We start from the raw sequence: 27,641 nt of genomic DNA, 5'->3' as shown, positions 1-27,641 counted from the left end.
TAAATACATTTTGCATGTAGAACATTTTAGAATTAAAATGAAATAATAAGTCTCTTTTCCCTGGGCACTAGGAACATAATAGAGCAACACTGTAATTAAAAAAAAAGATATAGTTTGTTCTATTTAAAACTTTTCTACAATTACTTCGTGTTCTGACTCAGTGATGCAAATATAATTGTGGAGCTGTATAAAATATCTATGGAAGAGTTCTCTCCCTGCATTAATTTATTCAATACATATTTTTACTAACCAATATAAAGATGAAAAATATACCATATATTCTATTTCACAGGCTACTGGGGGAACTCTGAAACTAGATGTATTGTATCATAAAGCAAAACACACAAATATAAGAACATTGGAAAATGTTTATGACATTTTATTCAAAATATTACATACTGAGCTATATGTTACACTACAAATTCTAATTTGCCATGGTAGCTGGAAATAATGTTTTTAAATAACAGGGGTATACATTAATAGGAGGTATACAGACACACTTAGATACACATAAAACACTAATTGGAATTTTTGGACTGCAATTGACTATCAACACTAAAACAAGTAAAAATGTATGTAATCTTTCATAAATAATTTAAAAATACTTCAGGAAGTCTGAGTTAGTAATAAATGACAGTATGATAAATATCAGGAATCCTCTGAATCCTCAAAAATCTTATCCATGTAAACCATCACCAATCTAAACATTAAAAGTAGTTTTCGCTGTATAAAGGCATCACTCTTGTATTTATACACGTCGAGTATTTTAAATTGTTTACTTATACTTACGGTCATATTATTTTGAAATCTGTCATTTTCCATATGCAGGTATGTGTTGTTTCCTTAGTAAGATTATGACTACTTGTGCTAATCTAAAGACAATATTCTTTTCTTTTAAAAAACAAAAACAAATAAACAAAACTTGCCCTTCTATGCCTTTATAGTCGTGGCAATGCCAAAGTCTCTTAACTGGTCTGCTCTTACCCACTCCTTCTTTTCCGGAAACGATTCTCTACCTTGCACCTGCAGTTATCTTTTAAACTTCTCTATCCTTCAATGACTTTCTGTTATTCTTAAAATTCAGACCAACTTATGAACATACTTTACAAAGCCATGAAAATATGACTTCTAAATTACATTTCAGCCTCCTCGCACCAGTCTTCCCCTTGCTCTGCTCCAAGTCCTTGAATAGTCACTATCGGGATCTCAGAGCTTCCTATATGCTGCCCCATATGGAATGTGCTCTACCCATCCTTTTGCCCATTTAGTCTCTCTTCACTTTTAGGTAAAAGATTATCAATTCCTCAGGAAGACATTCTCTGACCCATGGGACTAGAGCAAATATTCTTGTTATCTGGGTCTATATACAATTCTATATATTTTCTCCAATAATTGCCACAGTTATAATTCTCTAATTAAAAATTTAAATGACTGGCTTAATATCTTCCCTGTTAGACTATTAGCATTCTAAGGCCACCAGCTATGTCCAGCTTGTTCATTACTGCCGCCACAGCATCCTGTCTAGTCCTGACACTTACTAGATATCCAATAAACATAGGGGCCAAGCATGATACATGAACAAATCACAATTGCAGGCATGGCCATAGATCCTGTCCTACTATAGATCCTGTCCTACTATAGATCTAATGCGGGAGTTGCTCCATTCCAAACAGATGACAATCCATGACTGTTTCATTGACATTGCTCATTATCTTACAAGTGTGGTCAGCTTACATTTAGAAAACAACAGCAAACACAGCAACCAAAAATCTTTGTATTAAAACAAAATCAACCCAAGGGAACTTCTCAACTAGGTCACACCTGGACTTTTACCATACAAATTCTCTACCCATTCCGCCCTAAACATTATTCTGTGTGCTCTCCAAAGAGATGTTTTTTTTTTTTTTTTTTTTTTTTTCCAGCTCCTAGATAAAGTTCTCTTGTCTTTCTTGGCACTCTGGTCATAGGCCTGAATCTGTCATTGTTTTCCTAGATGGGCTAGGATGAGATACTACATTTCTCTAAATGTTTCTTTCTTTCTCAGTAAAATGAAAGTAATGACAGATGCCAGTGACATGCCAAACAGCCACCAAGTAGGATATTTTGGTAGATCAATTTGACATAGACTTTTTACTGTTGTTGTTTCTAATCCAAAGCACATTTTAATTTGCGAGTTTAAACTTTGTTTAGATATTAGTACTTGTTCATACAAACATGAAAACGTGCAATGTTTTCTAATGGTAATGATTGTCCTGTTATCTTTAGAAGGGTACATTTCAATTTGAAATTGAGGACTTGCTTTTTTTTTCACTTTTGAGGAGCTCTTTATACTGGGATGGCTTACTTGAGTGTCTTCTATTAGATGTGTAAATACAAACCCTTTTTTGGAGAGAGGTACAACAGGATCTAACCCCAGGAAGATCTTATCTCCTTATTGTCTTTTGTATGCAGAAATGGCAATGGCGTCTGGGGAGGTAATGAGCCAATTGCTCAGGATTCAAGAAGTCTTTTCCGAGTAAAGGAGTGGAGATACACTACTCCTCTAGAGAATGTGGAACCTCTGCAGTAGAGGTAGTCCCAGAGAAAGTTTGCTGCTTTAAAGGCCTACTAAGAGCACCCCCTCCCTGAGGAAAAAAAATGATTAATTAGAAAAAAAGAAACAATAAAACTCATCATGAGAGAAAGAACAAATCAGGGTAAGTGATAAATAAAAGGCTTGTCTAGGTCGTTCTAGTACTCTCATGATGTCTGTAATTTACTTTTCTAAACACTTCAAAATAAACAATGTGATAGGTGGATGCATCGGTTTAAGTTAAACACCAGGTGTGGCTGGCATTCTATTTCATCATCTAAGGTGGCCAACTTTGGTTTTTAATCTGAATGTTCACACAACATTACTTCTGTTATCTGTGCTTCTATCAATGTCATAGGCCTTACCAATCAACGAATTAGAAATTGGCTCTCAATTGAGAGTACGAATGGTGTTCTCTAAGATATAAGGATTGGCTGAAATATTTTAAAGATACTATTTCCGCATGCATAATTAATGTATAAGAATTTAGTTCTCTTAGGGATGGGGTCCAAAACTTGAATCCTAAATACTCTGATATCCAGCCATTGTGATTGGATTTCTAGTTGTCTGATGCTTACTGATGAGGGTAACTGGATCCTACCTCTGGAATGTTGTCATCTGCCTCTAAGGAATTTCATGCAAGGTGGTGGGTAGAGAACCTAAAAGGAGAGAAAACTGGGAGTAGGAGGAAGAGAGAAAAGGGAGAGAGCTGAGATCAGTGTCAGTGTGTAGCAGATAATCAGTAATTATCCACTGAGTGTTTCAGTGCAGCAGTGATTATCATGATTGATCGTAGACTTGAATCTGGGTAAGGAAGGGAAAAAGCCCTAAGGTGATAAGGGTAAGTAAAATGGTAGTAGGATCAGTGGATGACAGGATCCAGTGTGGTCAAAGGACTATTAAGAGTTGGGGCTATTAGAAGAAATTAGATAGAAAATAAGTAGCACTACTCAGAGTGTTGAATGCTAGAAACTGAGAATGTGGAGTGTAAAATTATTCATTGTTCAAGGTTTAGGCTATGACCATGAGAATGGGTGGTGAAAGTCAGATATTCAAAGGATTATCTATGTAAGATTGTTGAAATCATCAATAATTATGATAATCAGGGTTGCCAAAAGTCATAGTAAATCAGGAACTAAAATCTCCAAGGAATGCATAAGAGTGATCTGGAGGACGATAATTAACTACATCTATAAAATGCAACTCCCAAGTCTGAATAATTTTGGTCATTTATCTGCATAAGTGATACTTCTTATATCATAGAAATCTATAAATGTCTGTCTTACTTTTTTATAATGTAAAACTAGCCTAGCTTAGCACACACAGATTAGCAGCTTAACATACAACACACAGAAAAGTTTTATATGGTTTTTTTCCTAAAAAATACTGTCATATACTTGGAGAAATAATAGTAATGTCATGATAGGGCATAAGAAAGGAGAGAACAGAGGTAATTTCTTTGCAATTTGTGTTTTTAATAGTTCTTTTGAAAAATTCTGCTCAAAACTATTCAGTCTAGATCACTATATATACCATAAAAACTATATAATTTCTAAAATATACTGCTGAAGACAGATAAGCCTAATAGTCAAGGTATCCAAAGTTATTAATTAGTTCATTCATACATCCATTCATTCATTCAACAAGTGGTAATCACATCTTCAGCTAGGTACTTAGAGAAGCATAGCCTTTGAACAACTAGTCGCCATGTGTGTATCTGTCCATAATTACTATGGTGAGTTAATTTTTTTTAATTACTAATTACAGCCTTTGAACCTCTCAGTAAGACAGAGATTTATTATTATCTTGGAATCAAAATAATTCATCCTGAGAATATATAATAAAAGTTAAATCAATAGAAACATCACCATAATAGAAATAAAATTCATGGTAAATTGAAAGTTTAAATAACATGTTTAATTAAAAAGACCTGGGATCTTCTTTTATATAATTAGCTTTTGCCAAGCATGGAATCAAAAAGTATGATTTTTACCCTACTCGCTGGCTATAAATCTCATCCTTGAATTAATTTTCTACCTTGTAATTTTCTTTTATATTCTCTAGAGAAAAGAATGTTTATATATATGTAATATTTTAAACGAGTTTTATATAGTGTCTTTTAAAAATGTGCTGTTTAATACAGCTCACTAGTTAACTAGTTAGGTATATTCTAAGTGAACTGCTGCATTATAATAACTTTAAAGCGTGTATTTCTTCTTCTGGAACAAGAGGTTCTTATGCAAATTCATTGTAGATTTTCCAGCTGCTATGACAGATTCTTTAAATAACTGACCTCTAATCTTTACATTAACACTGCAAAGTGGGTTATTTTCTGCAGCATTTTAGAGATGAGGAAAACTGAATCTAAATGAGGTTAGGAAGGTCACAAAGTTAGTGACTGTCAGCTGGAACCTCTAGGATATATGTTGTACCAGATAAAGTTTGCTGCTATGTAGTCCAAGGTCAGTGGCTTTTCCACTCTGCCACATGGAAGTGATAATTATACTGCTAGTAATATTAATAGCTAATATTTATTAAGTAATGAAAAATGACCAGGCATATGCTAAGTAAGGTATTGCATATGTCTAAATCTTTAATAATATTGTGATTAATATATTGAGAGGTAGAGAAGAAAAGTAATTTGCCTAAAATCATAGTACAAATAGGCAACTTAACACAGACACACATCTAGGCTCTCTCCTTTGAATTTTGAACTCAAACTAGAAAGTGAAATAATTAACCTCAATATACGCTTTGCTACAATATGAAAGTGGAGGGAACATGGATGATGAGAAAATTGATATTGTTTCATTTACCTCTGTAATTTGGTAGCTCACATATTTCCTTCAGGCTTCGCCAAAACTCATACAACTTAAAAAAATGATCTTTTTGATATTTAAATTTTCATATGATTTTAGGGAGAATTGTTCCAAGTGAAACTGATGACTTGAATGACAGAGGAGTTTGACTTTAGTTATAGCACAGATCTTTCGCTGGTCGCGATTGTTTACTCTTACCCAAAGATAACCATATTGGGCTTTCATATCCCCATTAAATTAAATTCAATGAATGAACTCAATGGGTACATTTAATTAATAAAAGACAAGAAAATAGTGAAAATGATGTCATGACTTTGCTCTTAACATGGGTAAATTACCTGTTCCCAGCTGTGCAGTCTTTCAGTCTTAGTTATTCAGTATGTAAATGTAAATATTTGGTCACTGCTAGGCATAATACCAATATGAGAACATGGGCTGCTTGTCAAAACTCATGACTACTAGTACACATGATTTTCAAGAATTTGCTACTGTTAAACTATCTGAGAAAACTGATATATCATTCAATTTATTTTATGAGAAGCATTACTGATCTGGTGCTAAAAATTTAACTTTACGCAGTGCCAGTCATACATGACGTGCTCAATAAACATTTACTTTATGAAAAGCAAATGAATAAATGAACATAAAGTCGATGTGTCTCATGTTCATTCCTCACACAGAGTCAGTGTCAAATATTTTACCAATGTTTAGCACAAAGTAAGTGGCAGGGTTGGATGATTCAGCCACTTACCTGAAAAGTGTCTGCACATTCACAATGGTTTTGGCATCTGCCATGTAGTCTTCCTCAGCACTCATGGTGCTCTCTTTATCCACAACCACCATATTAGCAGCAAAGGTCACTCCACACCTGAGTAAGTCATCTAGGCTTTGATAAAAATCAACAGAGAAAAACAAACATTGAATAAATCATAAGGTTATAATCAGTGCTAAAGTCTAGCACTATCCCCTGTGCTTACATAAGTTGCCTTTAGAGGTGGCTTTTACAGAGTGTGCACAGGTAGCTATTAATGGGAATTATGATACAATATTATCTACTAATATGAAATAATTTTTATATTGGGTAGTTTACACATCATTAGATCTCAACTGTTTCAAAACGTGTGTTAAAATGTTTTCTTTAATAATTTTATTAATTATATCCATGAAATATGGAATACATCCATTTTGCAATAAAATAGAGCATGTTAGAAATTTCTTTTTACAGTTACATACTACTTCGAAGACACGACATTTACATTTTTTTACATCTAAAGTAATTTTGGCAAGAGAGAAATAAATAAGTGTTATGTTAATTTAGATGGTAAGCCTAATGAAAAAATATAAAACTATGAAATGTTTATTTTTAAATGTTTATTATTCCTTTACGTAAGACCTATGTGTTATAGATTGGTTCTACACAACCAAGAGCATGTAAAATATACAAATTCTGTTGTATGCAAGGCTACTGTTTAGCCAGCCTAAATTTTTGAGCAAGTGTTTGAGTAACCTGATTTCTTTGGCTGGGTGAAGTAATTGCTAAAGTAGGAAACACATACCTGTGAGCTAAAATAGAGTCAGTCTTCTTTCCTATCACTGACCAAAAAAAAAAAAAAAAAAAAAAAAAATCTTACCTATCATTCTCCCAATGAATTAAAAGAAAATGTTTACCGTTAAAGCTGAAACAGGGAACCATTACTCTCATTGCCTCTGCTTCATGCAAACTAGAAAAGTAGAACTGAATTGGATAATGGAGACTACACTTGAATGAGTACAAGAATGTTCTAGGTACAGAGTTGATTGAAGACAGATAAGAAAAGATAGGTTAATTGATTTCCGTATCTTCTGATTTATAACAGGATGTTTAAAGCTTAAAGAGCAGTAGTTTCTCTTAGGTTTTAAAATTGAAGAGTGAAGTCCCTGAGGATCTTTTCCAAGTGCATGATTGGTTGAGTTAGCCATGTCACGTTAGAGGGAATTATTTTCCTTTTATGGGAAGGTGGGAGGCAGGATTTCTTACTCTGTTATTAGGCGAGAGGGTATTACCAAAGCCTTGAGTCCAAGATCCCCAGGAGTAGTCCAGAAAAAATATTTCGCTTGAATCAGGAACAATGGTCTGTGGCAGAGATTTTATGGCTAAAACTGTGGAAACAGAATGTTATTCCAAATAAATTTCCTATGATAAGAGGGGCCAGGACCATAACATCCAACCACTATGATGACCTTCAAGTTTAAATGCCTAGGGATACTTGGGTCTTTCTTTTATTCAGGAAATGTATCATAATTTTTCTTAATTTATTAAATACATTAAAAAAGAAAGAGTTAGATGGAAAATGAATGTGGTATGGCCCTTATGGACCATCAAAATGACGCTTAAGTCATATGTCTTCACATCACCTTATTATAATTTTACATCACTTTCTCATATTTCAGTTTTTACAATCTTTTTTCTTCATTAATAAATATCTCCATTATAATTATCTATATAGGAAAAGGAAAGGATAGGGTAGTCGAGGATAAGAGTGACTGGATAAGTATATATGCATAGAAGTGAAGATAGGAAAGATGAATATTTAACCATCAATAATTCAATGACGTTGAAGTGAACACTTGACCAAAAGTTCACTTTGAGAGTACCCGTGCTACATAGCTAACTGTTACCTATACCCACATGTATCAATTAATTCCAGTCTCAAAAATACTGGCTGTTACAGTTTACTCATAACTTTGGCAAATTATCATTAATTATGAATTTAAATCTACATAGAAAATAAATAAATTTGGAATAATATTTCTGAACTATGTAGAAGTTTTTTCATTTTTTATGTTTTAAGATTATATTATTCTTTTCCTATTTACTGCTGCACTTTTTTTTTTTTAAAGTAGGCTGCCAACTTATTCTTATAACTCCTGTCCATCATAATTTGTGCAAGGCCATTGCCTTATTTTTTCCTCAGCATGGATGCTTTACACAGCGTGGCCAGCAGATGGCAGCACAAGAAAGTCAATCTAGACAGAAAACAAGTTATAGGAATAATTGGCAAAGCCTCCCTTTCTATCTCTTTCTAAGACCCCTTTTTGCAAGGACTAGAATGTAAAATGTGTAAGTGTAAAGAAGTGTTCATGAATGTGTTTTAATCCATTCAAAGAGGTATTTTTAAAGAAATATTTCAAACACAAGCAAAAGAGGAGAACTGTTACATGAACATAACAGTCCCCAGACCAATAATTAGCTGTTTGTAGCCAATTCTGTTTTATTTCTGTCCCTAGTAATTTGATCCTCTCAATTCTTTATTCTCTCATCATAAATACTTTTACGGAGGAAGAATCCACTTCATAGTTTACATCAGAAAAGATAGATGGGACGTTTATTCTTTAGCTTTTAGATATACTGTTTTTCTGATAAGTTTTAACAGAACACTATCATCTCAAAAGATTTCAAAAAAGATGACTGGTTATAAAACATGTGTAGAATTTAAATAGCAATTTTAGTGCATCTAACTACAGTTTATTTACTTGGTTAGTATTATCATACCTGATGATGTAAATTATATTAATATAGAATGGAGGCTAAACATATTTTAGACTGGTTGACCTTTAACGTATCCACAGCACTAAATACTTTCAAAGTTACAAAACTTTGTTTTCTTCAACATCTACAGGATAAAATGTAAGCATTAAAGTTCTTAACTGGTAAATTTTAGCATTTTATTTTGAAGGCTCTGGCCGACATTATTTAGAGGTGGAAAAGTAACATATTATTTCAAGTATATTAGCTTTTTGATCTTTTATTTTTATATATATATTTTAATGTCACCATGATACATGTATAAGAATTTGTATTTAACTACTAATGTGTTAAACACATATGACCTTTTAATTAACAAATATTTTAGAAATTATAAACTCTGACATGTGACCAAAGTAAACTCTAAAGGAATTGCTCTAATTTATAAATCTAAGTTAAAATGAGCATTTCTAAATTATTTCAGTTTCCAGAAGTTATCGTAATGCTATCAATGCATCACAATATTGCAACTTTAGTTTTCTCTAACACTATGTCAATAGTAATAACGTTGTTATAGATGACACAAAACTAAAAATAGCATTAGAAACTGAGCAAAACTGACAAAATTGACATGCAGCAAGATTTGTTTTAATTCAACAATAGATTACTGCTTAGAAAGTTTAATACAAGATGTATAACACGAGAACATAAGCTCTACATGCAAAATATATCATATTTGCAATACTGACACGGCAAATTACACTCATCATGCAGTAACAAGGCACAGCACATGACAAACCACAGGACACTACACTAGTTAGTGTGCCAAAGATTTTGTCACCTACTTGTCAATAGAGCCCACCATGTAGTAAACCATTGGAAACCAACAGATTGCATCCAGAAAATGCATATCTGGCCTAAGTAGTAGATGGGTTACAAAATGAAACACAATGTCACAACAGTGGCAGCACTTCTAGGGAAAGGAAGTAAGTTGACTTAGTTTGTATTTCCAAAACTCAACACTGCTGACAAAATTAATTTTAGTGCTTTTTTTCTTAACATTAACTAGAAAATGTCATTTGCACTTGTTATGAATCATAAAATGCCTCAGAATTATAAAAACAAGTTGTATTTCAGCTTTCTAAATCAGAAACATTATGGCATAATTCTACAAAAATACAGAATTGATATTCTTAATTATGACTAAGAAATCTTATATATAAATTTAAAAGTTATCTACGCAGAGGAGGCCTTGTAAAATAAAAAATTAATACTTTTTTTAGATGATTTAAAGCAATAGGTACTAATGCCTATTAGTGAGCAACTATTAAGCATGTCTATTAAGAACCACTTTCTCTAAGGGATAGATGTATAATCACAACACGCCCTATATAATATATCAGTTTGTCAAATAAATATAGTATATATGCTCATGCAAAATACGTATTATATAAAATCATAATGAAAGTAATGCATTTAAAAATTTATTAGTATACTCAATATATATTATTGAGGAAACATTTATGACTGAAATCTTTTCTTATATACATATTTGAGGAAAGAACCATAAACCAGAAAGCTTCCTTAGAAATTGCTTAATCTATTGTATTCATTTCACAAAGTTATTAATTTCTTCAGGTATCTATTGACTCAGCATATATGTATCCAAAAATTTTATTTAATAGACATTTTAATACATTCAGGCTTACGCAAAAGAATATCCTGTTAACTTATAAGAAATACAGAATTTTAAAAATTCTTGTACAAAATCATACAATTCTATTACATATTTTAATCTGTAAAAAACAAACAATATGTTATATTTAGGAGGCAGAATTGAGGAACATTTCATAGAGCTGATATTTAATTTGAATGTTAAAGGATTAGTAGGAGTTTGTTCAGCGTAAGAGGAGGAGAGGAAAATACTAGGCCAAGGAAACTATAGTACCTACAAGCCTCCCTGGCTAGATGAACTTTTTTTCTCTCCCTGACTTATTTCTCTCCTGTTGGTCATCCTTCTAGCTCTTTACAGTCTGAAGAAAATGAATGCTCAATACAGCAAAACATTAAAAGAAAAAAAAAAACTTGTAAAGAATACCATTATTTTAATTTTGATTCAATTTCTCCTATCATTAATTTTCTTTGTAGTCATTAAAATGACCCAATATTATTACATCTTACAAATGTACCACACTTCATTCTTAAAATCCTCACTTACTTATTTTGTAAGTTATTTTCACTTTTTGATGTGAAATACTGCAGTTATCAGTTCTTTGCAGTACCTTGCTATTGTATTTAACACTGGTGTTCACATCTTCCGAAGACTTTCTTTTCTTTTTTTTTTAAGTATTGATATTTTATCATTATCCCAAAACATTTATAGAAGAGATATTAGTGGATCACAGCCTATATACAGTTTTAAAGATCCTGATATATGTTTTCAACAAATATTATAACCAAATATAAACTCCAGTAGCAGTCTCTGATAGTGCCTTATGGTAGAGATTTCTAGTTATACTCTTTCTAGGCACTGTCCTGCTTCTTAAAATTAGCAGGGCTATTTTAATTGCTGATTCAAAACCCTCCACATCTCTCTCACCCTGTCTTGTAATTGGAGAAGCACATAGGAGGATGCAGGTACCACAAGAGTGGGGCAACACTGAGCTGTTGTGGTGATCTGAAAAATTCCTTCGCCTGTGTGTTGAGGTCACTGTGGACAAAGTAAGTCTTGATTTTATGCCAACCCTTCTACTAGAGTTAAAAATGAAGATAAGGCCTTTCTATTTTGTTGCTTTGTCTAACAGAGAATATAAAAGCTAACTGGCCATCAAATTTAATCATTGTTATTCTTTAAGAGACTCATGAATTTCAGTCACATGCAATTTTACCACAAATACGTACTTACAATGGGCAAGCAATGTTCCAAATCCTTGGAAATTGCTTTAACATCTGTATTGTGGTAGCATGGTTCATCCTTACATGAATTAGAGCAGCTATGTTACAAGGTAAATGAAGGCACCTGAACCATGCTAAATATATAATCCTGATGAAAGATACCTAAGGTAAGTGGTCTACTATGCCGTATTTTTTGCAAAATTTAATTTTGTATAACAGATAGATTTATCTACTATAGCTATTAAAAAAAGGTGGCTTAAAAGGAAATCTGAAACATAAAGAATAAATAAATTCTGCATTTGCATGTATCATGCCAGCTCACCTAAATACATTGTCAACAGTTTTCATGGCACCGACCTGCTTAGTAAGTGAGTAACATAAATGATATCATAGGCTCATAATAAAACAATTTTTTAATCATTAGAAGGCAGCTAATTGGCAAGCACAACCTTTACATTGGGAAGCATTATTATTGAAAAACATTAAACAAAAACAAAATATTCCTAAAACTAGATGTCCTTTTCCTATATTATGTCCTCAAAGTACTGATGAAGAGTTTTATATTTAAAAATATTATGCAGTAGATTAAAATGTATGCATTTTTTAAAATCTGACTGCTAAACAGAGAAGGCTTATTTACGTTAGGAATTACATTAAGGAGAAGTGGTGACAATGATTGACAGATTTAAGTATATAGCTCATTACAAACAGATTAATAAGAAGTAAATGTCGAAAAATTGTTACTTATACAAAATTTGTAGACCAAAGTTGCTTAATATATAAAGAAGTATTTTATAATCAATTAAAAAGGTAAACATGACAAAAAAAAAATAGATTCAGGGAGGAATAAATATACATGAACCGAAACAAAGCAAAACAACACAGGCTGAAACTAACTGGTAATAAACAAAATAAAAATTCAACAAACACAAAAAGTAACTGATGTTAGTAAACAGAAGAAAAATGAGCACATTCATTAATGAGTCTTAACTGCAATTCTACCAGAAAAGATGACTACTTATGAGCCAAAAGCCTCATATTCTTATAGAAATTCTCATAGTAAAAGTTGTCATTCAAATATTAGTCAGTGACTGTTAGGAATTAAAAAAGATTTGCAAATTTGTATGAATTAGTAAAATTTAAGACCATTATTTTGTTCCCATTTAACTAATAACAATACAAATTTAATTTCTTTATTTCAAGTTCAAGAAATGAGTATAGTATGCTTTTATGAGCATAGTTTATTTTAACATTTCCTAATTCCATTTTTACGTAGTTTATCCCTTGCTAGACAATATGAAAGTAGTTTAATTTTAACTACTTAAATAAGTGTGCTTTTCCATTAATTGGGTTTTCATATAAATCTTTCCATCAGTTTGAATAGTAACAGTGTTATTTTCTTGATTGACAGAAGAAAACAATGATGTTTCGCATCTTCCTTTTATGAATCAGATATTGCACTAGGATTTTATATACATTATCTACCTCATCTCACAATAGCTTTTAAAGAAATGTTTTAACCATTTTACAAATCAGAAAAATGTGGCTGAAAAAGACTCAGTAACATTTAACAGACCTATCAAGAGAATAAATTTAGAACTTATCTCAGATCTGAATGAGTCTAAAGTTTGAATTTTAAAAATAAGAACACTGACATCAGACATTTTATCATTACTTTTAAAATAAGCTGAAGTTTACTTGGCACCATATGTGGAAAGAAGATTGATTTAATAAATGGAGAGTGTGAACAAGACTTTGATAAATATTAAGAGCAAAAGCCTGGATCTTTCACTTCATCCTTATGTAGCTTTGGATAATATATTCTAGCTTTTGACTTGCTTTTCTGTCTTTCACATGACATGATGTTAAAAATGACTAGATGACCTTTAAGGTTGGGGTGGTAATCAAAATATTTAAAATCAGTATGGCACAACAGACCAAACAGAACAGATGGCCAACCGATCAGAACTGACACCAGCTCTAATGAACCAGTACCAACTGAAAGATGCTTTTCAATATGACTGAGTTTTATTTAATTACATTGAGATCTAGAAAGCTTTATATTTGAAAACATTGTGAACACTTATTTTGGCATATTATGTGTATGAATATTATAAATTTAATTTACATTTTAAAATTCCTTGCTTATTACATCTGCTATTATTTATTTCTGTTATATTGAATTAATTGGACTTTCAACTAATTTTTAAAAATAGCCATGTACTGATTTTCAGCTGTAAGCATGTGAAATTAAAGCCAAGTCAAACCTTCAAAACTAACTAATAATTCTAGAAGTGTATGCGATCATCATTGTAGGAATTCCCATAACATGGAAGTATTGTAAAGAAGAAAGCCTCGTTTTTTTGGTAATATTGTAGAATAGATTGCAAAATGTTCTCCATTTCAGAGCAATGGGCATCTCATTGTTTTAAAAAAAAAAAAAAAAGAAAGAAAAAAAAAAAGAATTGCATAAAACTTACTGGAACATTGTTAATTGGTGTTTAGTTTTAGTTTCCTCACTCTTAACCAAAGGAACAGAGGACAACAAATAAGAATGTTTGACACTACTTTCGGGAAGTACACAGAAAGCTCATAGATTTTCCAGCATGCACTTTCAATCTAACCCTTTGAAATAAAGTCAAACCCTACAAGAATGATTTAATAACAATATAATGTGGATTGTTGGCGATTTCCAAATGTAAGCCATTAGGAAGGCAAAGGGAACTTTCAATGCAAAAATAATCCAAAGTTAAGATATATTCTTGTTTTCAGAAAGTATGAGCAAGCAACATGTATTTTTCATATATCAAAAGCCTGTAAGTTGAAAGAAAAATAAAACAGAAATTTCGTAGAAAGGTCTAATCCAAGAATTGACCGTGAAAAAGGTCATTCACATTCTTTGTGTCTCTTTTACATCCTCTTAAAATAAGAGACAGCGTTGTAGCCACCTCACACAGCTTTTGATTTATTTAAATGTTTACATCGTAATTTGAGATTTTAAACTGTTTGGCACATCTCTCTAAGACTAAATCATCACTGTAATGTCAATATGTGACTTGTGCAACTAAATGTAAATTAAAGTGTGTAGTATGAAGACTGACATGTAGTAAATGACCAATAGTCATTATAATTATGAACAGAGGATAAAGGTAAATAGTATTAACTTTATTGAATAATCTTTATGGTCTTATTCATATGAATTATTCTCTGATAAAAGCCACATATATGTTTATAGAGAAATACTAACTGGTTGTCAGTAATTAACAGAGGCGGAGTATTCAGATTGTTCTGTGATTGATCAATCATTGATCAATCTGATTGATCATTGATCAATCTTGAACAACACAGAATTGATTTTTTAATCTTAATATACAAATAAATCAGTCATTCAATAATCAGACATTTCTGTAACCTGTTTATTCAAAACCAAACAGAAAGGGATTGATTTGGTTATAGCGACTCTAAAATCTACATAAAACATACAAGTAAAACACTGCTTAGCTCCTGTCACCTGTGTGATGGTGAAAATGGAGACTTAAGAGATTTGAGATAAGATTACCTAGCAAGACTGAAGATTGAAAATGAGGAGTCCATCTCTGTTCATAGAGTGAACTCCAGTCCCAAATATGAAGAGACTGATTTTTGGTAGGGAGGTTTACACATCTATCAAGATAAAGTTACACAACTTTATCTTGAAACTGTGTAAACAGGAGGAATGTACAGTTTTGTCCTTAGTCCTATCAGAACAATGCTGTAAGCACAGTTCCACTTTCTTCTCAATCCACTTTCTATATTCCTGTCTGTAACCTGGTACCTGAATTGATCCAGTTTGATCCAAGCCATACAACATGGAGCTACTCTAACGCAATGTTTGCAAATGCCGTTGTCTTAACTTCCACTCTCAGGACAATGGACTCATCATAAGCAAAAGAAGGCAAAAGCTGACACATTTGAACTCACATCGTTAGGCATCTCTTGTGTGGCAGCTCAGCCAATTCCTTGGAGCTTCCTACCAGAGATGCGTCAGAATTAAGGTTATGTTTGAAAGAAGTGATTTACAAACACTGCATTGCCATGGCCGTCCCACAACACAACTTTGATTGTTCTGAAATTTATTTTAACAAGCTTTTATTTCTTCTGAAATTTGGTCCAAGTTTCTGTTCCCCTACATTTACCCTAAATATGCCTCAACTTTCCTTAGATGCCAAAGAAGTATAGAAAACGTCATTGAGTAGTCATATCTAAAAATTCTTCAAATGAAAATTCTACAAGTGTGATAAATTTTTGCAGTCGATTATTCTTATAATGATGATGCTAAGAAAGTTGCATTAATAAGCATTTTGATATTGGTATAGTGAGAATAAGCAACACTATAAAGTTATAATGTATTGGGGAGATGTCTCTCTTAAGGAGAACTTTGATAATTTTGAAAGGCAGAGACAAGGCAACAGAATTTGGCCTCATTTATTAATAGTTCATCTTGACATTTGCATCACATTAGAATGGATGAGGAGAGTGAGACAATCCTAAAATATGGTATTAATCTGAAGACCACCTGCTACTAATTTCCAGTCACAGAGACGGATATTATAATTTTAGAATAAAATGGCTTTGACCGTCGCATTCAGTGACCCATATTTATATTTGCATAAGAATTTTGAAATGCTTAAGTAGTCCCATTTAACAAAAGTAAACCAATCCAATATTTTCAAAATAAATGCACATGGTATAGCATTACTTCCACTATGTCATAGAATGTATGGTTTAACAATGGTCCGATCATAATAACCTCTGATGATGCTTTGTGTTAAAACATATAAAAATGGATCAGTAAATGCTTCTCTGATAATTAATGGTTCTCTAGAAAGACAAAAAAAAAATTGTCCAGTTTTGGCAGAGATTTGTCAGGCTAGTTGATTAATTTAAGGAAAATTGCAGTAATTATTTCAGTGGACTGTTTCCTGTGGTATTATGAGTAGATGACCACTTGCAAAACAGTTTTAAATAAAATTCTCAGAATATCCCAGTTTTAAGTAGTATTTATGAAACAAAATCATATTCAATGATACATTTTGTATCACAGCACAGAATATAACTCCCAATGAATCATGTACCATAATGTATCTGATTTAAAATACTACCAGCATATTACAGGCAATTATTTTTGATATACATTAATATACTATTAAATACAGTTTATCTTGTTTGTGTATATTAAAATATACTTACGGGTTATCCAACAGCAGTACTATGGGATTAAGTTCTTTCTTTGGTCTATAGTATGCCCTGAGAGGAACAATAAAGTTATATAATCCATTTCCAGCTGTTTCAGCTGCAACTATAATTAGTTTATTTTTGAATCCATAGGCTTTTGCATCCTCATAATAGTTATGCTGGCAACTCTACAGAAGAAAAAGTATACATTGAAATGTCATTTTTATACTCCATTAAAATTTGGAAAAAAAATTAATTTGTATGAAAATGTAAAATTTAACCATGTAAATCCTTATTTTCTAATAATTTTGAAAATAGTTACATTTCTCTGTGCTCATTCCTGCAGCCTGCAGCAAGAAATAAAAGTATGCATGGCCAAGGAAAACGAACTGCAGGTTTGTAGCTTGATGCTGAAAGTGCCAACATTTTGTGTGTGTGCTTGTTCTATCGTAAACTAAAGCTTGCTGCTAGAAGACATTGAGGTATACACTTTTACAAATTTATTTTCTCTGACTTTCATTTCCAGAAATATAGTAATATCATAATTACATAACTTGGGGAACATTCCCAGTACCGAATGCTTAAAGTGATGAAGAAAAGAAAACAGTGAAAAACAAAACGAAACAAACAAACAAACAAAAACCCTAACTGTCTACATACATAGTTGAGCTGGCAAGGTAATGATGCAAATACTCTAAAGTAAAATACCCAATAACACCAAGAAAAACAAGAACAAAGCATTATCAAAAACTCATCGTTGGGCTAAGGGCGTTTTGCTACTTCATGGAGTCTAGAATTTGACAGAATTACCATTGTTAACCCAATATTATTTTCAGCTAAATGATACGCATGGAGAACTGTTTTGATGTTCTGCTATTTTACTTTTACATGTCTTTATGTGCATTTCTTATTTATGTGGGTTGAGATTAGTTAAATCTCTGGAATATTCTGATCTCTTCATGTGGGTTGAGATTAGTTAATTCTCTGGAATATTCTGATTTTTTTTTTTTTTTTTTTTTGAGACAGGGCGTCACTCCTGTCACCCAGGCTGGAGTGAGGTGGCACAATCATTGCTCACTGAAACCTCAACTTTCCAGGCTCAGGTGATTCTCCCACCTCAGCCTCCCGAGTAGCTGGGACTACAGGTGGGCACCAGCACGCTCAACTGCTTTTGTATTTTTGTAGATATGGGGTCCTGGGCTCAAGCAATCCACCCACCTCAGCCTCCCCAAATGCTGGGATTACAGGCATGAGCCACCATACTCAGACACTTCTGGAATATTCTTTGCCATTATTCTTTAATAAAAAAAAATAAAAAACACTGGTGAAAACAAGGCACCATGAGTAAACAGAAACAATCATAACAAGATAACTAGACCCACAAAGACTATGAATTTTGTGATTAAATTCAGAATACAAAATGTGCACATTTAACATGTTCAAAGAAATAAAAGAAAGCATTTAAAGCATGAGAAAAGAACAAGAGTCTATTTAAAATAACATCTAGCAGGTAGATGTTAAAAATAATATCTAAATCTATTTCTCTGTATCTTCTCCAACTAAAGAGTGTAACTCAAAAGATTATTTAAAGCCAAAGGGATCATGTGAAGGACAGAATGGAAGATAGAAACCAAAACAAAAGGTAGAGAAGAAAAGAAACAGAACCTAGGGTGAAAAAATTCAGACTTGGAAGCTATCGTGAGAATATCTAACATTTACTTAATCAGAATATCTGAAAAAGAGCTAAGAGAGAATCAAAGATACCTTATTCAAGCAAATATTGACTGAGAGTTTTTGAGATGTGATGAAAAACCAAATGCGATCTTAAAAGCAGATGCAGAGAAAAGAGCCACATCAACAACAAAAACAACAGCAAAAACAAACAAACAAACAAACAAAAAAACAATTGTAATGGTAGCTGACTTTTCAGCCATTATTTGGAGCACAGAAGGCAGTAAGTAAAGTCCTTAAAGTGCTAAAAGAAAAAAGAAAAAAAAAAACTAAACTAGTAGCCTGGACTTGGACACAAAGTAAACCGTCTTTCAAGAATGAGCACAAAATAAGAACATTTGAAGGGAAACCATAATTAAAAGGATTCACCACCAATAGCATCTCTTTAACAGAATTTCTAAAGATGGTAATCTAGGAAGCAGGAAAATGAATCCAGAAGGAACTTCTAAGGTATAAGAAAGAATGGAGAACAAAGGAAATGGTAAGAACAAGGGCAACAAGTCTTTATTGAAAGGGTTCTTGGAGAACTATAAGCAGAATCTGGAGTAATATAAAGTCACTCAGAAAGAGATCACGCATGCAACAAGAATAGTGTTAAGCTGATGTTTGGGTCAACAGGATGTCAATATTTATGAGAGCAACAAAGGAAAAAATAACTTTCCCTAAGGAGATTTAGAAATAGTTTAATTAATAGGGAAACAAAGAGCAGAGAACAGAGAATTTAGTGTTCATAAACACTGACCAGGACACCAGCCCCACTGATACTGACACAGAATAAATTGGATAACGCGATCCCAACTCACACACTTCACAGACACAGTAGAGTCAGCTGCATAATCCCATACTGTTCCTATAATCCCAAAGTGGGTGCTCATTTACATAGCAGACCACCTTCTATCAGTCTAATGGTACCTAAGTAACCAATAATTCCAGGTATTACTAGTCAATCAGCAACACCCAGAAATTTTGCTTCATTAATATGGTAAATGAAGCATTTTAATATTTTGATATTAAAAGATCCTCTTATTGTGCCTCCACCAATCCTGTTCTCTGAAAGTTTAGCCTTTCAGTTAGAATGGGATCCCTGTTTGGAGATAAATTATTTCCACTTTTTTTGTCTCGTAATATTTTTTCTATTTTAACTGTGTATTAAAAGAAATAAAACCAGAAGTGAATCCAAGTTTTGTCGTGACTGAAGCATATATTAAGATTTATCCATAAAGAAAATAACAAAAATATTATAAATAATATTAGTCTTAAAAGGAGTCAATGTGGGGGAAGGGCCTTGAATTTAGGGTTTGTTAATGTTACTGAAAATGCATAGCTGGCCAGAAATGTCAAGTGCTTCATAATATTAAAGTAAATATATAAATATATGTATTCATCTGGGTCCACTGAGATGGATGATTCTGTCCCTCAAGATCAATATATATATATATATATATATATTTTGAACCAGACCTATGTATATATTCAGTCTTGAGGGACAGAATATCATTCGACTGAAACCTATATACATATACGGAAACCTATATATATACACACACTATATATACACACTATGTATATATATATATAAACCTATATATATACAATGAAACCTATATATATATAATATGGTCTCGAAGGACAGAATCATCCATCTCAATGGGCCCAGATGAATATTTCAGAGTAATGACAAAGATTCTTAAAGCAACTTCAGGGAAATAAAGTCAAGAATTTTCTAATGTTCTCTAAGTCTTCTGCCTCAAGATTGATAGTAACAGTCAAAATTTATAATATTTATCATATAAAAAATAATAGCAAGAATATTAACAAAATGTATTAAGCACCAACTCAGTTATTAAGTTTCTTGCACTTTATTAAAGATGTACTAAATTATATAATCCCTATAAGAGCCCTATGAGGTTCATATTAAAATAATACCCACTTTATGGGTGAGGAAACTGAAACTTGGTGAAGTTAGTTGCCCATTTTACATGACTTCTAGGTGGAGAGCTGAGATTTTAACTGTAACTTCAAAATGTAACGTAAAAGAAAAAGTTCCTAGTTAGAATTAGTGGCACACCTGAATCTCTAGGGGCTGTGAATATAAGGTTCTTCCTTTTATCAGTGTTGTTATTCTTCAAGAGAATAAACTCATACCAGTCAAGCCCAATAGTTGCACTGTGAAAAAAGATAAAACCTCTAGCATTCTTAGAATTTTTACCTTTTGGACAGTTTCTCTTGGTCCAAAAATGACAGTAAAACTTTGAGAAAGGAAATATTAGGCAAGACTCTAATATGAGCTTTCACTTTAGTCATAAACGAATCTTTGTGTCTAACACATGGACTTACTCTTCCCATCATGTCAAGGGGTTCCATAGCAAGATATAAAGTAATAATGGTAAAATAAATAATGCACATTTGGCCACAATGATTTTTGGAGATTTTGGATGTTGAGGGTTCGTAGGGATGAGATTTGGTACCTTATTTTCCTCTTTAACAACATGACTAGCAGATCCATTAGGCTAATTCAGTAGAAGACTAAAGCATTTGGGTAATCATCAGTGCAGTTAAAAAAGTAAAACTGACCACTTTATGTAAATTTACAATGGAAAAGATAATACCAATACCCCTTAAACATATTGTAATCAAAATGCTGTATAAATTACTTACATTATGTCATTATAAAATGCTATAATTTTATTTTGTGAACAAAATAGCAGCAACAAGTACTTACCTTGTCTAATCTTAAGCAGCAAAATGGTACTTTTTCATGAAGGAGATGACAAAAAGTGGGTGAACTTCCTATATATGGAGAATAAGGTGGGTAACCTTTAGCATATCTGTAAAACAACACAAAATATTACCCTTGGATAAGGCATGCAAATTTGGCAAATTAAGTTACTGACATGTTCCTCTGTTTTAATAACATTATAATCAATAACTCTGTGTTGCAATTATATTTTGATAAAGAGGTAGTTAAGAAGAGAGGTAGGCAAGCTGTGGCCCCAGGGTCAAACATGACCCACCACATGGTTGTGCAAGCTGAGGGTTGTTTTTGTATTTTTAAATGGTTGGAAAAAGTCAAACTAGTATTTCATGTCATGTGAAAATTATATGAATTTCAAATTTCAGAATGTATAAATAAAGGTTTATTGTAATTCAGCCACTCTCACTCACGTATGTATTGTGTATAGGTGTTTTTGTGCTTTGATAACAGAGTTAGTAGTTGCAACAGGGGTCAAAAAGCCTGAAATATTTACTGGTTGTTCCTTTCCAGAAAAAGTTTGCTAACTCACAGCTTAGAAGATTTTTATTAAAAAAAAAAAAAAAAAAAAAGTAATGTTAATTTTTACAACATACATTTAAAGCAAAATGCATTATTATGATTTGCTCTATCTGTATTCAGTAGACATAAATGCATAACTGAAAAGGATCAATAACTGAGTTAATTGGTTAAAAACATGGTTTCTGTTAGAATCATGCTTAAAACATTATCAGAGACATTTAGCTTGCCGACTTTTAAAAAACAGCCAACTGCATATTTCGGCTATACTGACTTTCAGAATGAAACTTCTAAAACGCAGCAGCATAAATGAAAATTAGGCAACAAAATAAAATTTAGTGAATATTCCCTTATCCAATAAGAGTGTTTGGTTTTAACAAATTTACCTGCTAAGTCATAAAATTTCAGACCTAGTTAAAACTGTTTTATCTTAAAGAAGATATGCAAATCAGTGTTTTCAGGAAATAAACTTCATTGACTGAGAGATAAAATTAGAGGGTAAAATTTTGTAAATTTAGAAGTTGGTAATCTCTGCAATTACTGCAACATCTCTTTCATTTTTCTAGAATTAAAAAAAAAATTACCTCTCAATTTTTAAGAAGTGTAAAGAAAGAATTTCAATCGCATTCCAAAACACCGTTTCCTGTGAAGACACTGGTTGCCAAACCTCTCCCTGTTCCCATCCTAGATTCCAAATATATTTGAGGACTCTATCCATTAATTTCTTTGGAGAATAGATTTGGTTTTGTGGGTACATCAACTTTTCTTACAATAATTTTTTAAGTGGGAGAAATTAAAACAAAGAATATTTTCAAGCATCAATGATATTTAAGTTCTTTTTAGTTCAATTCAATATTACTTAAAGATACTGGAAGAAATGTTAGAGATTATATTACCAATGCCACTAATACCCATACTACCATACTACGACTAATAGTAATTAATAGTAATTGAATACTTACTCTGCACAAAACATTGATTTGGCATAAGCACTTGTTCTCTATTACCTCAAGTAATCACTTCATAGCTTTATGAAGTAGTAATTACACTGAGTTTACAGGTGAATTATTGGCCAGTTTTTTTGTTTTGTTTTGTTTGACAGAGTCTTACACTGTCACCCTGGCTAGACTGTAGTGGCAGGATCTCAGCTCACTGCAACCTCCACCTCCTGAGTTCAAGGGATTCTCCTGTCTCAGCCTTCCAAGTAGGTGGGATTATAGGCATGCACCACCACTCCTAGCTAATTTTTATATTTTTAGTAGAGATGGAGTTTCACCATGTTGGTCAGGCTGGTCTCAATCTCGTGACCTCAAATGATCCACCCATCTCAGTCTCCCAAAGTGCTGGGATTACAGGTGTGAGCCACTGTGCCCAGCCACCAGTGTTTTTTTTGTTTGTTTGTTTGTTTTGTTTTGTTTTGTTTTAATTAAAGTCACTTGTACATAACCAATATCAAATGGAACTGGCATGGCAAACAATGTCCTTAGGACTCCACAGTCAAGGCTGTGGACTGCTGTGTTTTCCTGAAGAATGACAATTTAATATGTGGAATAAGACCTGTAAACAAACTCTACTGAAGGCTACAATGTGATTAATACTATATAGATTGATACTCTATTATTATTGAAGTTTAGAAAAGGGAAACAGTACTCCTTTTTAACATACATTTAAAATATTAATTAATGCATAGTGTATGAAAGTGCTGAACGCTGAGATAAGTAAGGAAAGCTTAATGGAGGGGGCTGCATTTTCATTTCATTGAATAATTGAACTTCAATACAAATGTGTAATAAAGTAAATTCAAAGTATAAAGTACAATATGCTATAAAAAGCATACAATTATGAAAATGAAGTTTATATCTTGAGAACACTGATTTATATCTTTTTTTCCTCCTTGAGAATAAAACATTAAGAGCAAAAAGAGACTGGAAATATATATTGAAGCCAGAAACTTGAGATACTGGCTACTAGCAGTGTGTTTTGGTAGAAGTATATAGGCATGATACTATGATGTTCAGAAGGAAAGATCATTAGCTCCTTACCTAGTGGGAAGGTACCTAAAGAAAATACTTAAAGACATTAGCACAAAGCCCAGTAATCTTACTCCTCAGAGTATCTGAACATACTCTAAATTTGAAGAAATTTCTTCATCTGGCGTAGTTTCATCTTCTGATTGGTCACTTAGAAGATCACATGTTTGAATCGATGATGTATCTGCAACCTCTAAAACGGGAGCAATGCTAGGTCTTCTTACTTCTTTGCTTCCCTCTGTAGGAAGAGACAGGGTAGGGCCACTTGCTGATCTACAGCTTGTGTCTTGCAAGTCTATAGCCACGGTACCTAAAACAATAAAACATGAAAATTTATCAAGGCGTTTGCCATATTGATCACTAGTGTTGAAGGTTAAATGAAATATGAAATATAATGAACATAATCGATATATATATATACACACACACACACACACCACACACACAGATATATATACACACACACACATTTATGTGTGTGTATTTTTAGTTCTAATAGCTAAGTATTTCTTTTGCATGCGGGCATTTTCCTGGACAAAAAAATCTCTATTTGCACAAAAGTGTATTTGCAGAGTGTTGTTCTACATCATGAAACATAAGATTTGTAAAATCCTGAAGTATATAAAAACTTAAAGTGAAAAAGTACATCCTGATGTTTCAATTTATATTTATTTAAAATGTATTCTTTTGTTGCTGACCATGTCCATTTTGCGAATGTTTCATTATGTCTTCCCCCCTTTTCTTTTTTTCTTTTCTTTTCTTTTTTTTTTTCTTTCTTTTTGAAGACAGAGTCTCGCTCAATCCTGCAGGCTGGAGTGCAGTGGCAGAATCTCGTCTCACTGCAACCTCCGCCTCCCGGGTTCAAGAGTTTCCTTTTCTATCGAGCTATCTTTTTGTAATTGATTTGTGACCACTTTTTAAAATATCGGAATTACTAATGTGTTACACTTATTTTTTATTAAATGAATATTTATTGAGTGCCACATATGGGGAGCACTGTTCCAGGTACTTGAGATCTGTAGAGAAGACAAAAAGTTTCTACGAGATGAAAGCTGTATGTAGCAAGTAGACCAATAAATGGATAATTGTAGATAATGATCAATAGCATGCAGGGAGAGGAATGGAATTTTTATTTGGTAGGAAAGAAGGCCACTATGAAGTTAGGACATTTGATTTTTGACCTGAAATACAATAACGAACACACAAGTCATGGAAATACCTGGAGGTAGTAAGAATGGCAAGCCCAAGCCCAAGTGGCTTAAGGATATTGAATAGTTGAGGCACTCAAGGCATAGAAGGAGGAAGAAGCAATTCCCTTTGTGAATTTTATTGAAATTTAAAAATTAATTTTAATATCCATTTATGAAAAATTGAGGTTCCTCTCCTTCTGGAGACAATAATGATGAAAGATATCATATTTCATAATTACTCATTTCATTTATGCACTCAGTGGCACCTGGTCATCCTTCTAAAAGTTGTCTTTGCTCTGTCCCATTCTTTGAAAAAATTACAGTCATGCGTTGCTTAAAAGGGGGGATATGTTCTGAGAAATCTACCATTTGGTGATTTATTCGATATTCAAACATCATAGAGTATACTTACACAAACCTAGAGGAGGTAGCACTATTCTAGGCTATATGGTGCATAGGCTGTATGGTATAGCCTATTACTATTTGGTATAGGTATAGCCTACTGCCCCTAGGCTATATGGTATAGCCTACTGCTCCTAGACTGCAAATCTGTACAGCATGTTACTATACTGAGTGGTGCAGTCAATTCTAACACAATGGTAATCTCAATATAGAAAAAGTACAGTAAAAATATGGTATTATAATCTTATGAGACCAACATTGTATATGTCATCCATCATTGACTGAATTGTCTTTATGCAGCACACGACTATTTAAAATTCCTCTTTCCTCAAATCTCTGACCTTCCAACCTTCTTCCTCATTATAATAACATGAACTGAAGAAATGTTTACCTTATCTCAGCCCTTCACTTCCATAGTAGTTTATTAGACTTTGTTATAACCAATAAAAACAATGTTGCACACATTTTTATAAATTCACTCTTTGACCACCACTATTTCTTGTTTGTTCAGGTCATTCTCACTGATTTTCCAACACTAGCTATGATTTACCAAGATGGAATTTCAATTCTACTAATGATACCAGAGTTTGTCTCTCTCATTCCCTCGATGTTCTCTCTTCTCTTCTTACCTATCTTAAATTCCATGTGTAAGCATTATGATTTATTTTCTTGCATATACCCTTGGATCCCTTGATACACTTTTGATTCATTCCACCCTCTTGACAAAATAGAACCCTGGTTAAGTTAAACTCTCCATATTCCCCATATCTATACCTATGCAACTGAATACACCCAGACAGTTTAGCTCTTGCATCATTAGTAGTCTCTCCACAATGTCTGTCCTGATTTTTGGCAGTTTCACCATACACATAGATGATTCTTCCAACATTCCAGACTCAGCTCCTTGTCCTGCTCTCTAGTAATGGCTTTCTTTTTACTATCACTCTTCAGTCATTCACTCTCATGGTCACATCTTAGCTTTTGTAATTATTACTTGCTGCACATCATCTCTCCTTCTGGCATCTCACTCTTTGACACCTATACCTTGACTTTCCAGCTCTTTCCCTCTTGATTTTCACTGGAATTAGAATTAATTAATCCACTATCCTTTCAGTCTTTTTTTAACCAAAATACATCTTTTCACTTCTTTACTTAAATTAAGTTCCATGGCCTATAATTACATACAATCTATTATACAAACCCTCAATCTCTCTGCCTTTCTTACTTGCTTGTACTTTCAACACAAGCTACAATTCCATTTATTTTCTCCGTTTTGCAGTGAGACGTTTTAAGAGCTGTCCAGACCTATGGTTTCTAATTTATCTTCTACCATTCTTTCTCAAGTGCACTCCAATCTAGCATTGTCCACCACCACTCCATTGAAACAATTCTCATGAGGGTGAACAATGATCATTGCATTGCTAAAGTCAATTGACACTTCTCAGTCCTTACGTTATATTACCCATTGGTAACATTTGACATGGCTTACCATGGTGTTCTCTTGATGCACTTAGCTCACTTGGATTCCAGGACACCAGACTCATTGGGTTTCCCTACTATCCTGCCAGTAGCTCCTCTTTGGTCTCCTTTGCTGGTTTCTTCTCATCCCCCTGACACTTAATCTTAGTATACTGCAGAGGTCTGTTCTTTGTCTTTTATTTTTTTCCTGCCTGTACTTATTTCCTCAATGACTTCATTCAGTCTTATGGCTTTAAATGTATACATAAGCTCAGAAATAAAAAATTTACTTTTTCAGCCTCTCTCTCTTTCCTGAAATCTAGACTCTTACATTAACTTCCTGTTAGACATCTTCAAGGTGTTCCAAAATACTCTTTTATCTTCCCTGGACCTCCCCCCGCTCCGCCAAAACCTGCATTCCCCCTAGGCTTTCCTCTCAATTTATGACCATTCCCTTTCTCCAGTTGCTTAATCCAAAAACCTTACGTTTATTCACACTTCTCTTTTTCTCACAGTTCAATTGCATTTGTTAAGGAATCCTGATTATCCTAAAG

General features: G+C 32.9%; 1 protein-coding gene across 5 annotated transcripts in view; it reads right to left on the bottom strand.

The window, feature by feature from the left end:
- The window catches only part of KCNT2 (potassium sodium-activated channel subfamily T member 2), a 411,763-nt gene that overhangs the window by 109,612 nt on the left and 274,510 nt on the right, over positions 1-27,641 (bottom strand). For 3 of the 5 annotated variants that reach the window (XM_009191034.4, XM_009191039.4, XM_021929115.2), the window contains exons 17-21: positions 24,134-24,347; positions 21,459-21,564; positions 17,021-17,193; positions 9,742-9,813; positions 6,143-6,277 (exon numbers count right to left, since the gene is read on the bottom strand). In XM_009191034.4, coding sequence (XP_009189298.2) covers positions 6,143-6,277; positions 9,742-9,813; positions 17,021-17,193; positions 21,459-21,564; positions 24,134-24,347 — 700 coding nt within the window. The remainder of the gene's footprint in view (positions 1-6,142; positions 6,278-9,741; positions 9,814-17,020; positions 17,194-21,458; positions 21,565-24,133; positions 24,348-27,641) is intronic. The other 2 variants (XM_009191043.4, XM_009191051.4) reach the window with 1 other exon arrangement.

This window comes from Papio anubis, chromosome 1 (assembly GCF_008728515.1).
Source record: "Papio anubis isolate 15944 chromosome 1, Panubis1.0, whole genome shotgun sequence".
Taxonomy (NCBI): domain Eukaryota; kingdom Metazoa; phylum Chordata; class Mammalia; order Primates; family Cercopithecidae; genus Papio; species Papio anubis.
The sequence above is the reverse complement of the archived record's forward strand: the minus strand, read 5'-3'. Positions and strand labels throughout refer to the sequence as shown.